Source organism: Octopus bimaculoides, chromosome 13 (assembly GCF_046866305.1).
Source record: "Octopus bimaculoides isolate indiv1 chromosome 13, ASM4686630v1, whole genome shotgun sequence".
Lineage (NCBI taxonomy): Eukaryota > Metazoa > Mollusca > Cephalopoda > Octopoda > Octopodidae > Octopus > Octopus bimaculoides.
In genome coordinates this window covers 25,462,980-25,480,462 of record NC_142940.1, presented here as the reverse complement: position 1 = coordinate 25,480,462, position 17,483 = coordinate 25,462,980, and the positions used below count along the sequence as shown (strand labels likewise).

The 17,483-nt window shown below is 35.6% G+C and overlaps 1 protein-coding gene across 2 annotated transcripts in view; it reads right to left on the bottom strand.

Moving 5' to 3' along the window:
* LOC106881894 (phospholipid-transporting ATPase VD) overlaps positions 1–17,483 on the bottom strand; it is a 108,647-nt gene that overhangs the window by 63,827 nt on the left and 27,337 nt on the right. For both annotated transcript variants that reach the window (XM_089361575.1, XM_089361576.1), the window contains 2 exons: positions 6,974–7,080; positions 1,349–1,480 (listed from right to left, as the gene is read on the bottom strand). In XM_089361575.1, the coding sequence (XP_089217701.1) occupies positions 1,349–1,480; positions 6,974–7,080 (239 nt within the window). The remainder of the gene's footprint in view (positions 1–1,348; positions 1,481–6,973; positions 7,081–17,483) is intronic.

Here is a 17,483-nt window from a genome sequence, read left to right as displayed (position 1 = left end):
GAAATTTCCCCAAGACACCTGAAGAAGGCTGGAGGGTATATCCGTCAAATGTAAATAATGTACATAATTCCTCATCTCTTAAATATAGAACTGTATTTCAAGAACATATCTTTATTCCAGATATCTTTGAAAGTACAGGGAAATCACTCATAACATCAACAAGGAATGTCAACAGTATCATTGTTTCACTCAAGCAACGACAAGTGAGGACTATCAACATTCACACACAATGGATTAACTGCAGTTCCTGTCCACCAAAAAGGTATTTGTCAGCTCGGGGCTATAGCAGAAGACATACAAAGGACTGTGCAGTGGGATTGAACTGAAATCACATGACTGGAAGTGAACTTCTTAACCACATTACCATATTCCCTAATCAATAAAAATCTACTTAAGTTTCAATTGATAAATGTTTAGTTTCCTTTTGCATCATATTGATCTTTAAAAAAATTTTAATGTTATTAATTTCTAATTTCATATTCTACTTTCTTTTAATTTCTTCTAGTGAAACTTCAATGGTGCCATGTTGAGTTCTCGTAAAATCAGTTCCAAAAACTATTAAATTCATCAGTTCCTATGTTCTTTCCCCCCAAATACTCTAGACTTTAAGCCTGAATAACAAAAAATATTGTGTTTATTTATATTATTATTATTCAGCTTCACATAAATTCAAGTGTTATATTTTTAAGAAGCTTAATTAGCTATGGAACAAAACCAGACATAATGAAAATCTTTAACATAATAAATAATGCAATGGAGATCTATAAGTTAATGCTTCAAAAAAGAAAAAGTGGAATTTCCATGAGACCTGCTAGTTATTATTATTAATATTATTTGATAAAAATCTTTAACCATTTCCTTATTGTGGAAGACAGAATCAGTAATGAGACAGAGAAATTATGTTACATCTTCTACATTTTGAGGTCAAATAACGTGGGAATGTGATTTATCATCCAATCCTTAGCTTAAATAAGTAAGTACCTGTTAAATACTGGAGACAATTAAACTGACTACACCCACTTACCCTAAAAAAGATTTGAATCCTTATTACGAATTTTTAATAACAGCCAGAAGTTTTAATAATCATAATTTGTAAAAAAACACTTTGATATGAGACAACAAAAAATACTTGTATGCTGTTGGTTAACCAACTAGAAATAGCAGGTCAAATGAGACTTGAACCACACCCTACATCTTAATCAAGGCCATAAAAGATAATCTAGTTTGGAATAAACTAAGCCTAACAAAATTTTTAAAATGGCATAGTCATGGCTGGAATGACTTTTAAATAGTTGTTCAGTGCTGGTTTAAAGAATGACCTTGTAGAAATGCATAATGCAACACTTACCAGCTGCACAGAAGACACAGAGAAAAATCAACAGTAGGGCACACCAAACAATATCCCGGTTTATTTTACATTCCAGTTTGCTTCTCTTGTATCTGGGTCCTCTGTTATTGAGCATAGCTTTTGTGTCATGACCTACAACACAGAACAGTTTGATCAACAACAAAAAAATACTATACCCAAAATATACATATTCACAAAGAACACATTCAATATACATACATATAACTTGAAATTTTAAAATTGCTGAAATACACACACACGCGCGCGCGTGCGTGCGTGCGTGCGTGCGTGCGTGTATGTATGTATGCATTTATCATCATATAAATGATCAAATTTCCATGTTTGCATTTGTCAGATTGAATTTGTTGACAGATTTTCGATGGTTAGATGTCTTTTCCATTGTCAAAATTCATTCGTTTTCAACCAAAGTAATATTTCCCTGTGACTAGAGATGTTTGTGATGAAGACTGGAAAAAAAGCTCACCACTTGTATGGAGCTGAAACTTGTTTACAACTGTCACACAATGTCAAGACAAAGAGACACACACACACTCACTCATGAACTCCATACAACCCATGCAAGCTTAAAAAAGTGGACATCAATATGTTGATATATGCATAGATACATACACACAGATTTATGTGTACTTAATAGATGATGATGATCATCATCATGATGATAATCATCATCATCATCATCATGATTATCATCGTCATCATCATTTAATGTCCATTTTCCACACTGGTATGGGTTGGACAGTTTGACTGGAGTTGGTAAGGCTGGGACCTGCACAAAGCCCCATTGTCTGTTCTGGCATGGTTTCTATGGCTGGATGTCCTTCCTAATGCCAACTACTCCACCAAGTGTGCTGGGTGCTTCTTACGTGACACCATCACCAGTGCTTTTAACATGGCACAACACGAGTGTTTTTTTATGTGGCATCACCAACCGGTATATACATATATCGAAAGTGTTCTTTGCTTTCAAGCAATGATGGAGATGAATTCATGGCCATTGTCACCTGAAAAAGTGAGTTACTAGTGCTCTGTTGCATATGTACATTGACATTGCACATCCAACTAAGACCAAATCCTTAAACTGAGAGTAAATTCCTCCTTTTCTTCCACCAGTGTTGTATCATCCATGTATGAAAATGCTAGCATCATGACTGCTGTTGAATGCTCCATGAACACTGTAAAGACTGTAAAACATGATATGGACAACAGCAAGGGAGGCTACAAAGCCATGGTCAGCAGGAGGGTGGTGGTTTTAGAGTGTGTCTGCTATGAGGGTGACATCGTGCTGCCTCACATCTTTGAACAAAGCCATAGGCTCAATTCAAATGGCTATGCGAAGCTCCCACAGACTGTGGTCAAACCCTGGTTGGAGAGGGTTGCTGCTGGAAGGCCATATGTGTAGCAGCAAAATTTAGATTTTTGCCATACTACTGGAAAGAGTTAGAAGTGGTCATCAGAGAATTTCTATGAATTCACTAGCCCCAATTTCAGGCCTCCTAATTCCCCTGACTGTAATCCCATAGATTATTATTTGTGAGATATAATTGATAAAGACAACTGCTCTGCTGTGACACCAAGACTGAGCTGGTGGCCAAGATAAAGGAGGTGTTTGAAGATCTTCCTAGGGACACAGTGAGGAACATACACACCAGGTTCTGGAGCTGTCTTGAAGCTGTGGTAGAAGCTGAGTGCAGCTTCTTTGAGTAAATTGTTATCTCCCAACCATAATCTATTTGATACTTTATGATTTTAAAAAAATACTTTTATTTATAGATGGGATATTCTTTTCCTTTTAAGCAAACTGTCCAATTTAGCCCAAACACCCTGTACTGTTAGTCATTCTAACTCTCATCTATTAACATTCAATACATCAGTGTAGATAACAGCCATGCTTTGCTGTAAAAACAGAATTTAATTAAAATATTAAGTGAATCCAACTTCAATAATGATAAAATTACACTAGACATTTTATAGTAACTGGCTGGTATTTTACACTCAACTATTTACTTTCCTTCCTTGTTTGCTTAATTTTCAAAGGAAACACTTCACTTTTTGACTGGGAAAACAACCTATTTTTGATTAAATTTGATTTCACCTTTCATGTAGTCCTGCAAATGACATTACAATAAAAGGCTTTATTTTCAACAATGGTTTGACTGGAATGAATTTAACAGGCCATGGTTACAAAGTGACATTCTTAGTAACAACCACATCTATACCAAATTATATATATATTTCAAGTAAATATTAAATTGAAATTATATATTTGCATAGCAGTACAATATGAAGACCACCTGCCCAAATATTTCTATTTTCTATTATATGAAGGATATTTTCTTTAGGATTCTGATAAAAGGAAAAAAAGAAACTGATTGTATTTTTCAGAGATTAATTACAGCTCTTAAACTTTACATTTTAGAATACATAACCAGCATTAACTTTTTGATTTTCAACATTTTCAGAAATTATTATATATAATTAAATGTATTGAGCATAGAAGACAGCAATCCCACAAATAAAAAGGCAAGAAAAAACAAAAACAGCAGAAAGAAACAAACTATATTTCAGTTTAGAGTTAAGGTTAGGGTAAACAGTTCAGGTTTAGAGAATTACAATAAGAGTGTTATTTCTTTCTATACACAACCACGATGTCCACTGTTTAAAGCATAGAAATTGCAGAAACTTTCCTAAGTAAATGTAAAATGAAACAGTACATGGACAGGCTGCTTATTGCATATGCTATATATTGTGTGTATGTGTCGTTTATCTTTTTTATTTTATTTGTTTCATCCATTAGGCTGCGGCCATGCTGGAGTACCACCTTGAATAATTTCTAGCTGAATGAATCAACCCCAGTACTTCCTATTTTAAAACCCAGTACTTATTCTATTGTTCTTTATTGCTGAACAGCTACAGGGACATAAACACAACAACACCAGTTGTCAAGAGGTGGTGAAGGACAAACACAGACACAAAGTCACACTTATATAGGCATATACTAGCAGTATAGCCCAGCTTTGCCAGGGATTAAGTTGGGATTATTAAGCTAATCAAGTTCTTTATTTCAAACCAAACTAAGTAACATCGACATCAAATTTGGGCAGAATCAGTGTCGCGACAGGAGCGCATAGGTTGGGAGTTTGATCGGCAGAGGTGATCAGGTTACACATGCCAGCCCTTTGAAAGCACCACCCCCATCATCTAACCCCTCTTTGCCCATGGGTTGGGAACCCTTCCAGCAAGGAAAATAGAATGCCCAAAAGGGCTCCCGATTCTCTGTGTCAGAAGCAGTTATGTTCAGATCACAACTAAGTCTTAAGTATATGTGTGTGTGTGTGTGTGTATATATATATATATATATATATATATATAGGCAACACACACACACATGCACGTATGTACACCAATTTCATATATATTTTTTGTACGTATACATGTCCGTTGTGTGCATGTGTGTTGCCCGTATATCAACAAAACACTTTTTCATCGATGGAAAAAAAACAACAAAAGTCTTAAAAACTTGCTCGTCGCTAGAAGGGGACTTAACTTCTGTTGTAAACAATGGTGATTTTCTCCGATTTGAAATTTGTTAGAAGTTTTGGTGGAAAATTTACTGCTATTCGCTGGTGCCTATGGGAAAAATAAGTTGACGAAAATGCAGCTAGGGTCATGACAAATGTCCCCCTAAAATTGGAGTGACATGCGTGCTAATTTGTGGACGTACATAAATTACAGTCACGTACACACACACACATCCTGCCTTTTATATATATAGATACATATATGGGCTTCTTTCAGTTTCTGTCAACCAAATCCACACACTAGGCTTTGATTGGTGCGAGATTATAGTAGAAGACACTTGCCAAAGGTACCATAGTGGGACTGAACCTGGAACCATGTGGCTGGGAAGCATGCTTCTTATCACATAGACACACCTGTGTGTGTGTGTGTGTGTGTGTGTGTGTGCATGCGTGTACACACACACACACACACACAGAAGGTGAAGTGGTAGAATTGTTTATGCTAGTTGTTCCAGCTTTGTACACTCTGTTCAAATCGTATTGAGGTCAACTTTGCCTGACTCAGGTCCCTTTAACTCTTTAGCATTTATATTACTCTGTCAAATGTAATCCTTATTTATTCACACTGTTTTGGATTAATTATGCATTATTCTGTGACACTGAGATTTCAATGATGCGACTCTTTATTTTTAGAATGATATTGCAGGGTAAGTGTGAGAAGCTAGACCCAGCCAGCTCGAACATAAAACAAATAGAATATTTGAGCTGGATGTAGCCAGTTTAAATGCTAAATGGTTCATATATTTTTTTTATCTTTTACTTGTTTTCTTTATTAGACTGCAGCCATGCTGGGGTATTGCCTTGGCGAATCAAACCCAGTACTTATTTTTTTAAGCCTGGTATTTGTTTTATTCATCTCTTTTGTCAAACTACTAAGTTACAGGGATGTGGGGACAAACACAGACACAAAGACACACACACATACATAAATACATATATATGTACATTACACACCCACCCTCACACATATATGTATAAGCACATAACCACACTTTTGTAAAGATCAGCATTGCTGTTTGTAACAATAGTCACCATCATCATCATTTTAACATCCACTTTTCCATGTTTGCACCGGTCAGATGGAGTTTATTGAGACAGACTTTCTACAGCCAGATACCCCTCCTGTCACCAACCCTTAACTGTTTCCAGGTAAGGCAATATTTCCTATAACCAGACATGTCTCCATGGAATATTGAAAATGAATGAGATTCATTACAATAATCACACAATGTCAAGGCAAGGAGACACAAGCACACATACATATGCATATATATAATGGACATCTTTCAGTTTTGATCCAACAAATCCACTCACAAAGCTTTAGCTAGCCTTCAGCTACAGTAGAAGACACTTGCCCAAGGTGCCATACAGTGGAACTGAACCCAAAACCATATGGCCGGGACGGAAACTTCTTAACTGATGACACAATGGAAAATGATACTGCTTAAGCATTTCAGCCATGGCCATTCAATCTATTTAAAAATCAGGGATTATATTGTCTCAAATATTCTTCTTTTTAAGAAAACCATCAAGAGCAGTAAATGAGCAGAACTGTCCAGAACTTTGCATTTTAGCAGCAACACCTGCAGCACCACTGATGCCAAGCCGTTTTGGCTGGATTTGCTTTCCCATGGACAACGTTGATAGTGCTGAAAGGAGAGACTTGCCTGTATAGGCAACCGCTGGTCTTCCATAAAATTAAACCATGCCTAGGTGGGAGCATACAGATATAATGGTGATCTCTTGATAGCAGTCTTAGAATTTGTCTATATTTGAAATGGGTCAATAGGATTTAAGGAAGATTTGGCTGCAATGTATGTCTTTATGTTTCGGGTTCAAATGCCACCACAGTTCACTTTACCTTTCATTCTTTTAGAGATGATAAAATAAGTAACAATTGAGCACTGAGGTCGATTTAATTGACTTAGCCCCTCCTCTGGTATTGCTGGTTTTGTGCCAAAATTTGAAACCAATATTTTGCTTGTAATTAAATACAACTTAAGAACGGAAAAAAACATCCACTGACCTGCATATATTACTAATCCGTCCACAAAATCTGTATTCTGTAAAACACAACCTCGAAGAAGGATGTTACTGTTGCTGAGAGGAATCTTGGTATCATCATTTAGAGGGCTACAAACAATCAAAAAATCAAATAGAAATGTTAGCACAATCAGTTAGAGAGTTACAACAATTAGAAATATCATTAAATTAAATAAAAGTCATGCCCCATCTCTTTTTCTTTCATTGCTTAATTCTCTTTTTCCTTTTTCTTCTTTCCCTTTCTTTCATTCTTTTTTTTTTTGTTTCATTCAAATACTATCTTTTAACTGTAAATATTATTGAATGAAAATGAATAATTCTATGATATAACTATTATTATGTCTATTATCTTGTGTAAGATACATTTAACGTTCATTATATTTGAAGCTTGTCTTAAATCTCCAAAGAACCCTTCACAATATTGATAAATGCTCCACTGATTAGGAAGCATAGCTTCTCAACATCTCGTTCCAAGATTCACGCATTGGAAAGGAGCTTTCTGCATTGGACCTCCAATTAAGGAATATTGCCTACAGAGTTATCTTGAATGATATTTTCTTTGTAGATGTCAACTTATAGAGGTTAAAAGTGAACACCATCTACATCAATGTTACTAGAATGGGACTACTTCAAAGGTCATAAGAACTGTCTCTCATCTTATTCCTCCTACTTCTTTGAGTGAAAGTAAATTAAAACAAAATGTCAGAACAAGCCAGAGTGACTTATAAAACTACTGCTTTTATTTTATTTGGAACATTAAGCAGAGGAAGAAGTATCTCCTGCTTCATACAATGCCAGTCCACAAAAAATTTTTTTTTTTAAATAATGTAATAACCTATTCAACGGTGCTAGAATCTAAATTCAGATATATTAAATTAGTGTTGTCAAACTATATTTAACCTAGTTACCCATAAAATATAGTGTGAAGATGGTATCACAAAGGTTAATGGGACATTGAGTGAATAATATGATGTCAGGATATTAAATAGTTATTCTGATTTAAAATGAATATCAACTGAATTTCTGTTTCTTAATTTAAAAATCAAAAACAAAAAAATAAAATAAAATAAAGAAAAATAATAATAGCTTCTTATTGCGAGGCATAACTACAGAGTTGTACCCCCACGACTTTGGAAGGTCCTAACTTTCAGAAAAACGAATATTTTTTAATGAAATTTTCTATGCATATATTATTTATTATGTAGATTCCGAATATACAAAAAATTTCGGTGAAAGTGTTTTGGAATGGGGGTGGGGGACAATTTTCGGAAATTCCAACAGAGTCCACTTAAATTCCTCTTAACTTCCAGGAAAATGAATATTTTTCCGTGAAATTTTCTACAAATATACCTTGATGTATGTACATTTCGAGCATGTAGGTATTTTGAAGGAAACAACTGCAGGTTATTTTTGAGAAGTGTTCCCCACTCGGTGGTGTTTCGGAGCAAGTCGTCCATAATTGTTTCATTTTTCTCTATTATATGCGTATGTGCATCCGTAGATTTCTAATGAAGTAATACGCAGAAAAGAGAAGCCGTCATAAGAAAACTTATGTTAAAAATAACATGCACACGATTTTTTTTTCTCAATAGAAGTAAATTCCAAAGTAAACGTTTCTAGTAGAGAAGTAGAAGAGAACAGATGCAGCGTATTACTTCATTAGAAATCTACGGATGTACATATGCACATAATAGAGAAAAATGAAACGATTATGGACAACTTGCTCCGAAACACCACCGAGTGGGGAACACTTCTCAAAAATAACCTGCAGTTGTTTCCTTCAAAATTCCTACATGCTCGAAATGTACACACATCAAGGTATATTTGTAGAAAATTTCACGGAAAAATATTCATTTTCCTGGAAGTTAAAGAGGAATTTAAGTGGACTCTGTTGGAATTTCCGAAAATTGTCCCCCACCCCCATTCCAAAACACTTTCACCGAAATTTTTTGTATATTCGGAATCTACATAATAAATAATATATGCATAGAAAATTTCATTAAAAAATATTCATTTTTCTGAAAGTTATGACCTTCCAAAGTCGGGGGGGGGTACAACTCTGTAGTTATGCCTTATTGTGATGCTGATGTTATGTTGATGTGATTGCATGTGATTGAGTCTTTTTGAAATGGTTACCAATTTGATGCAGTAGCTTGACCCTAGAGTTAAATGAAATGTTTCTATATAATGAATTACATGTGATTACAATTCTGTTTCGATAAATTCATTACATGACAAAAACATTGCTAGTTAATAATAATAGTAACGGCCTTTAACTCAATCATCCAGATATAATACTGGGTTGGTGGAGATGTTTTGTTGCTACTGCAAGAATGAAAACTTTGGACACTAATAATATAAAATAAACAACAGATTTGTTTATACTTAAAATAAGTGCAATGGCTGCATGAACAGTTTCTAAAATGGTGAGACCCTTGGAAGTTAAAACAATAAATTATAGCAGTATAAGACCTGTGGTTTATGTTATAGACTCTTATCACACCCCCACCCTTTTTTTTACTAGTGAGAGAAAGAAGAGCAGCATCTAAGCATCTATAATCATTCTTTTCCTTGGTTTCCCACAACTGGTGGAAAGAAGTGGGGAAATTATCTTCAAACTTTAAACCTGACGTAAATGATTGAAATGATTTTTAAATTCAAGATGATTGAAACAGAAAAAAATAATGAAAATTATCTTGATTAAATCATCATGTCACGTTGATAGAAACAAGTATAAATTTGACTAGAAAATGTCACTTTTGTGGATATAAGCAAGTAGTGTCCAGATGTTTTGCATTGGGGATGGGGGGAGTAGGAACAATCACTTTAATGGAGCATACAAACTTACAAAGAAACTGGAAAAATAAAAAAGGAAAATCTTTTTAGTATTTAAGAAAATTCATGCAAAAAATCTAAAATGATTAATGTAAAACTCAATGATGTAGCATTAAAATGAAAATTGATGTTAGCAGTCAGGTAACTATCAGGTTGAGTAAGAAGTAAGCAACATTTTGGACCATGAAGAATTTGTACCAGATCTTTGTAGAGTTTTGAATTTTTTTTAAACATTTTTTTTTTTATAACTGTCTGATAATATAGACACAGACTTACCCAAAAGCATCAATAAATTAACATTGATATTTTTTTCACCATTGTTACAATCATCTGAAATAGAACTGTCAAAGCACGATATTCGAGCAATTTTGCTATTCAGCTTCAAAAAAGGACGTAAAACAGCTGAAACTGCTCGTGATATCAATGAAATGTTTGGTGAGGAAATGACCAGTGAGTTGTCAGCTCAAAAATGGTTTAAACAATTTCGCAGTGGAGACCTGAGCTTTGAAGATTGTGAGCATAGTGGACACCCATCTGTCATTGATGATGGTCAATTAAAGACTGTCAAGAAAGATCCACGTAAAACCACTCAAGAACTGGCAAAAGAACCTCAAGTTAGCCAGAAATCTGCCTGTAACCATTTGCATGTGATCAGAAAATCAAAAATGCTCGACAAATGGGTACCACATGACTTGAATGAAAATCAGAAAATGTGCAGATATGAAATTTGCTCATCACTTCTGCTTTGTAACCAGACTGATCCATTTCTTGACCGTATTGTAACTGGCAATGAAAAGTGGATTCTGTACAATAATAGAAAACATTCTTCACAATGGTAGGACCAAAATGGAGTGCCAAAAACCTTCCCTAATCCCGAATTCTTCAAAAAGAAGGTTATGGTGACTGTTTGGTGGTGTACTGCAAGACTCATCCACTATAACTTCTTAAAACCTGGAGAAACCATTACTGCAGAAACATATTTCCATGAAATTGCCAAAATGAATGAAAATCTACTACTCCTCCATCCCTGACTGGTCAACAGAAAAGGGCCAATACTCAAGACAATACTCGACCACACGTTTCACTAATGATGCTCCAGAAGTTGAGGGAACTTTGCTACAAACTTCTTCCCCAACCACCTTATTCCCCAGACCTTTCTCCTACTGACTACCACTGATGGTTTCCTGCAAGAAAGGGAGTTCAAAAATCAAACTGATGCTAAAAGTGTATCCAAAGAGTTCATCAGCGCCAGAACTCCAGATTTTTATGTTAGTGGAATAAACAAATTTGTAACTTGTTGGCAAAAATGTGTTGATTGTAATGAATAAAATTACTTTGATGAATAAAACTTCTACATTGTGGAAATATATTGTGATGGATTTTATGTTTCAGACCATTGTTTACTTTTTACTCAGCCTGGTATAATACTAAAAAGTGAATGAGTGTGAATGAAACAACATTAATAAAGTGAGATGCCAAACTAAAGCAATCTGATGTATGACAGAAATTTTAGGAAGGTTTGAAGATGTATTAATGGTAAGAGAAAAGTGGTTGTGAACGCAAATGTTGCTAAATAAAACAAAAACAAAACACGGCTTGCTTGGTAAACAAATGCTGGATGTTACTAGCTCAGCTTTAATTCATAAGATTAAAGTTCCAAGAGAGTTTGGAAGATTAAGAGGTTTTAAGGTTAGCATTCTCTTTAAAAAAAATGTCAGGTTATTTTATTTTCATTTTGAGGCAAGATCATTACCAGGAGACATTAAATAATTAATCATAGAGAAAGTGAGGAAATTAAATGAAGCTTTTTTAAAAGTTCCTGAAAATCAGATGGCAATCTCAGAATAAAGAGAGGCTAAAGTAGGTATAAATGAAAGAACTTATTCAAATTCTTATCCAACTCTAAATACTGAATCTATTTTGTATTCTGTTTCTTGTCTGTATTATTTTGTTAACTTGATCTTACTGAGGATATATCACGAGACAGAAAAGTATTCTGAAGCAAGAGAGGTAACTCTGGTATGTACACTTGTGGGTCTTCCATATAGAATTAAAACAGCTAACATTAGATTTCAGAGAGCTATTGAAATGAAGGCTGTATGACATTGAAAACATTACTGTTTGTCAAGATCTTACTCATGAAAATTTGCATACCAAGGTAAATAACAAGAGAAAAAGGCTGGGATCAGCAGACATACAGATCATTATAGTTAAATCTATGTTAAAGACTGATGAATTGGGGGATACAGAGAAGGACAAAGCTAGAAAATATCATGAGATAATCATTTAGTAGTAAAATTTACGAGAACATTAGAATCTTTTCTCAGACTAGTTAAGCTCTTTCCATGATTTATCAATCATTATTCCAAGTGAATACCACTGCATTCATTACTCCGTAAATGTGATGTCCCATTTTTATGAGAAGTCCAAAAACAAAAAGTATTTGTGTATATAATGCTGATGTTAGTATCAAAGCCAGTAGTCCAAACTTACGATGTTGAAAAAAAGATGTTACCTTACCTCTAATGCAAGTGACAAAGCTATGTCAGTGATACTTTCATAAATCAGACATCCTGTATCATAATCGCATAAACTACAACTGAAAAAGGTACTCAAATATTGAAAGAGAAGTCGAGGTGATTGAACTGTGTACTTGAAGAGCATGGCTTTTCCAAAAATTTAAATTGATTCTAGACCTTGTCACTAAAATTTATGTTTGCCAGAATTTGTTTACTGTAAACCCTTGTACATGTTTGTGATGTGCCTCACTTAACAGCTTTCTATTATGAAATATCTTATATAAAGAGATCCTCAACACTGCATGTTGATACATTATCACTACTGAAATTATTAATAATGTTAGTCAGGATGACTGATTATTCTTTCATCCAATTTGTAGAAACTGATAAAACATGAAAATATATAGTTGGAGTGAGTCTGCCAGTGATAATATGACCTGAGCAATCAACCCTGCCCATCCCTTCATTGTATGAAACAACTATACTCGGTTTCATTATGGCATTGCCATCTGCATCTTGTTCCCTAGTGTACCTTCATGCTTGCAGAATGCATTATGGATAACATGCAGTCATTTTTTTTGTCACGCCACACTAGAGTGAGAATGTCACTATCGGTGCATCGGTACATTGTTTCCCCCTTTTGAAGTTTTATTTTCTGATGATTGGGCAGTATATTTTTCCTGCGCATCCTCACTGTCCCATAGGAATTAGTCCTCTTTGCCTGCAGCTGCAGGAAGAGGTCTGGACTGGAAAACCAGTTGTCCATATAAATACTGTAGCCTTTGTCAAACAAGATTTCATTCAGTGACAACACGACATCAGTTGATGCTAGAGTACATGCTGGAAGATCCAATCTGTCCTAACCAGCGTAGATTTTCTAATTCCTCATGTAGCCACAGGCTCTGATAGTTGACTGGCATACTTTATAAACCTTGACTCCAAAGCAGGGACGTTTGGTTGGGTTGTAATGTTTGAATCGGAACCTTCCCTTGAATTTCCACAAACTCTTGTCTGCACAAATGTCCAGTGTGAGGACATATGCCGTTCTGAAATTTTCAGCTGTATTTTGTGCAGCCTGTTGTCCTGGTTCTCGCCTGAGTTGAAATGTAGATTTCAAAGAAGCACCAAAATATTGATCACATGGCATCATTTCCAAAAAGAAAGGTGTCAACGTGGCAGGATCCCGATTCTAATGTGACACAAGGCTCAGTTCATCACGATGCCTATCAGTATCAGCAGGGAAGCAGAACTTTGATTTTGTCCCATGGTTGGAAACCAATTACCACCATGCTCAAGCCTGATATGCTGCGGATGGTTTTCAACATAGTCATTTGTTTCGTCTTCTATATATTGGAACAGTTCATCCGTCAAAAACTTGTGGAAGATTTTCAATGGCGAATTTCCATGTTTAAGGTTTGCCTTTATGCCAGGTGTACAAGTAAACTCATGCCATTGGACAAAATTGTCTCTCACTCGCCACATGACATTTTGTTATCCAGAGCCATTCACTGCAACCCACCTGTACCTTTGATTCGCTATCAGACTCATTGGATTGTGAAACAAGGGAAATACTCACTCTCCGAATTATCACCCAAACTGGAAGAAACAACTGGTGGGGTGGTGGAGCATGGCGCAATGACCATAAATTTGATGATACAAGACACAATGACGAAGTTGACGAAGTCAGAGTGGTAGGATGTGACGGCCGTAAATTTGATGAAATAGGATGCGACGACGAAGTTGACAGAGCCAGAGTGGCAGGACCAGCCTATCAGGTTGTAAATATTTACATGAAGAAACATCTAATCGGTCAATCAGTTGGCAGATGGACCAGTGTTAATTCAGGTGACAGGTTCTACATCAGGCAGCATATAATTATGTCGACCGATTTAAAACATGTACATTGTGTGCGCAAATTTATGTCAACCGTTTTAAAAGGGTTAATATGAAATTTTGATTGAAGTTTTTAATTTAGATAATTTTAAAACAGGGAGTTTGTATCATAGAATCAGGGTAGTCTTGGGCAGGTTGCTATCAAAAGAGTTAAGGGTGAACAGAGTACATCAGCACATGCAGATCAAATAAACAACTACACAAATATCAAGACTAACCAAAAAAATCAATTTGTGATATACTGTTGTTATACTAATAGTATTGCAAACTTGCAGAGGTTTGGGTCTGGATTACTATTTCAAGGTAACAGCTTGGTTTGTCTGTAGAATAAAGCTTCTGAATGTAAACAATAACATGTTACTACCATTGCATATGACTTAACGCTGCACAACACAGTTAGGAGAAAAATTATAAAACAGTTATAAAAAAAATAACTCAAGAATTATAGGAACAAAACCTCTTTTCTGTGTTTGTTGCTATGTAGTAATGACGAAATAAGTACAAAAACACAGACTGGAAAATGTTAACTTTGCTACGAGTTTAATATTTCCCCTTTCCAACATTTAGATTAAACTACTAAATCATGATGGAAAACAAGAAATACAATTTTTGATGTTAAGGTTAAATTAAGACAAAAGAGAAAAGAAATAAATGAACAAATAACACACACACTTGGAAAGAAGTGTCCATTTTATTTGAACTTTAAATTAATGAAACATCATCTCATATTTTTCCCTATTTTCTCTTTTTAAACTTTTTCCCCCTCCTATCATCTCACAGCTGCACACCCTACTGGGTGGTGATACAAACTCTGACATTTATATTAGATATTATAGCAAGTATCTTTGCCTTAATTTGGAGATGATCCTTATCACTAAATTGTGAAGTATATAAAAGAATGGAAACTGCTCTATCTGGTGGATCTATAGAACATCATTGACAAACAATAAGTAAACGATGAAGAGAGTAGGAAAGACAAGTACTAGGTGTGTAATATAAACAACTGACAGCTATGTCATGCAAGTAATATAAAGGAGGGAGGACCAGTTATATAACTGTGTTAGCCTGCATATTGAAGTGCAACAAATAATATCTGGAGAAAGTGAAAAAGAGAGGACATTGTACTGAGGGACTATGATGCAGAGGAGCTGGTGTAATACAAGCATTGATAAAGTGGCAAAGGAATGCAACCACAAAGTTATGAAGGGCAAAGATTGCTTTAGAATTGGTACAGGATTACTAGAGAAAGAACAATACAGATAGGTGGGTCAAAATTGAAACCTTGGCATATTTCAAAAACAGAAGCCAAAACCAAGCCCAACTTTTTCATCTATGCTAGCAGTATTGAAAGTATGTATATGATATAGATAGATAGATAGATAGATAGATAGATATGTACAGCCATGTCTGTGTGGTAAAAAGCTTGCTTCCCAACCACATGGTTCCAGGTACAGTCCCACCCTGTGGCACCTTGGGCAGATGTCTTCTACTATAGCCTCGCCAAAGCCTTATGATTGGATTTGTTAGACGTAAACTAAAAGAAGGCCATCGTGTGTGTGTGTGTGTGCATATATATATATATATATATATATATTCATTTAATTTCGATAGCTATTGCTATCCCTACTTTTTGTGGTATGTAGTCTTGCTGCTATTTCTAGCGGGTTAGATGTCCTATTACAGGCATCTCTGTATTTTAAATGAATAATACATAGTCTATTGACCGTTTTTACCCTCGCTAGACCACTGGTGGTAAAATAAAATTTCTAAAATTTTCTTTGCTACCCTGTATTTTATTAATATATATATATATATATATATATTTATATAAATAAGGATAAGATCGATATTTAAAATATTTTAAATATCGATCTTATCCTTATTTATATAAATTAGTTTTGTCAGTGTATTTACTGCGCTGATATTCTGTCCGGATCACACGAGATTTTAGGCGGGCTATTTAGGCTAGTCGTGTGCATACGTGCATATATATGTATGTATACGTCCGTATATGTAAGTATACTGTTTATATGCATGTATTTGTATTTATGTACTTGAGTATATTCCACCGATGAAGGCAAAGCATTATTATTTATGCAAAGCCAGAAATCCTGGATCAGGAATTATCTTATTTTTACTGGTTTATTTGGTCTTCGTCTTCGCTACTCGTGCTATGTGGACATTTATTGTGGTTTTAGAGTCAGAATTTGACTGCTATTTTTCAGCGTGGTGGTATCTCTTAGATACCCTGTATTATAATTTTAAATTTAATTTATATATATATATATATATATATATATATAATATCTGTACATCACCTCCAAACCTTCTAATATATACATATATATATATATATATATCATCATCATCGTTTAACGTCCGCTTTCTATGCTAGCATGGGTTGGACGATTTGACTGAGGACTGGCGAACTGGATGGCTGCACCAGGCTCCAATCTGATCTGGCAGAGTTTCTACAGCTGGATGCCTTTCCTAACACCAACCACTCCGAGAGTGTAGTAGGTGCTCTTATGTGCCACCTGCACGAGGGCCAGTCACGCGGTACTGGCAACGGCCATGCTCAAAATAGTGTTTTTTACGTGCCACCTGCACAGGTGTCAGTCCAGCAGCACTGGCAACGACCTCGCTCGAATGATTTTCTTATGTGTCACTGGCACAAGTGCCAGTAAGGCGACGCTGGTAATGATCACGCTCAAATGGTGCTATTTACGGGCCACTAGCACGGAAGCCAGACAGCTGCTCTGGCAATGATCACGCTCAGACAGTGCTGTTAGTAGTACTCCACAGACACAGGTGTCAGTCATCGAACATGGTTCAATTATGGTTTCGATTTCACTTGCCTCAACAGGTCTTCGCAAGCAGACTTTAGTGTCCAATGAAGGAGAGGTCGTCATGGGCATCAGTTGTCGAATTTGGTTCGATTTCGATTTCAAATTTACTTGCTTCAACAGGTTTTTGCAAGCAGAGTTTAGTGTCCAATGAAGTAAAGATACGAATAAGTGAGCTGGCTACACTTCTGGCAGAGGCCACAGATTATGCTCTCACTTGGCTTGCTGGGTCTTCTCACGTACTGCATATGTCCAACGGTCCCGGTCACTAGTCATTGCCTCGGTGAAGCTTAAAGTTCAAAGGTCGTACTTCATCAGCTCATCCCAGGTCTTCCTGGGTCTACTTCTTCCACAGGTTCCCTCAACCGCTAGGGTGTGGCACTTTTTCACACAGCTATCC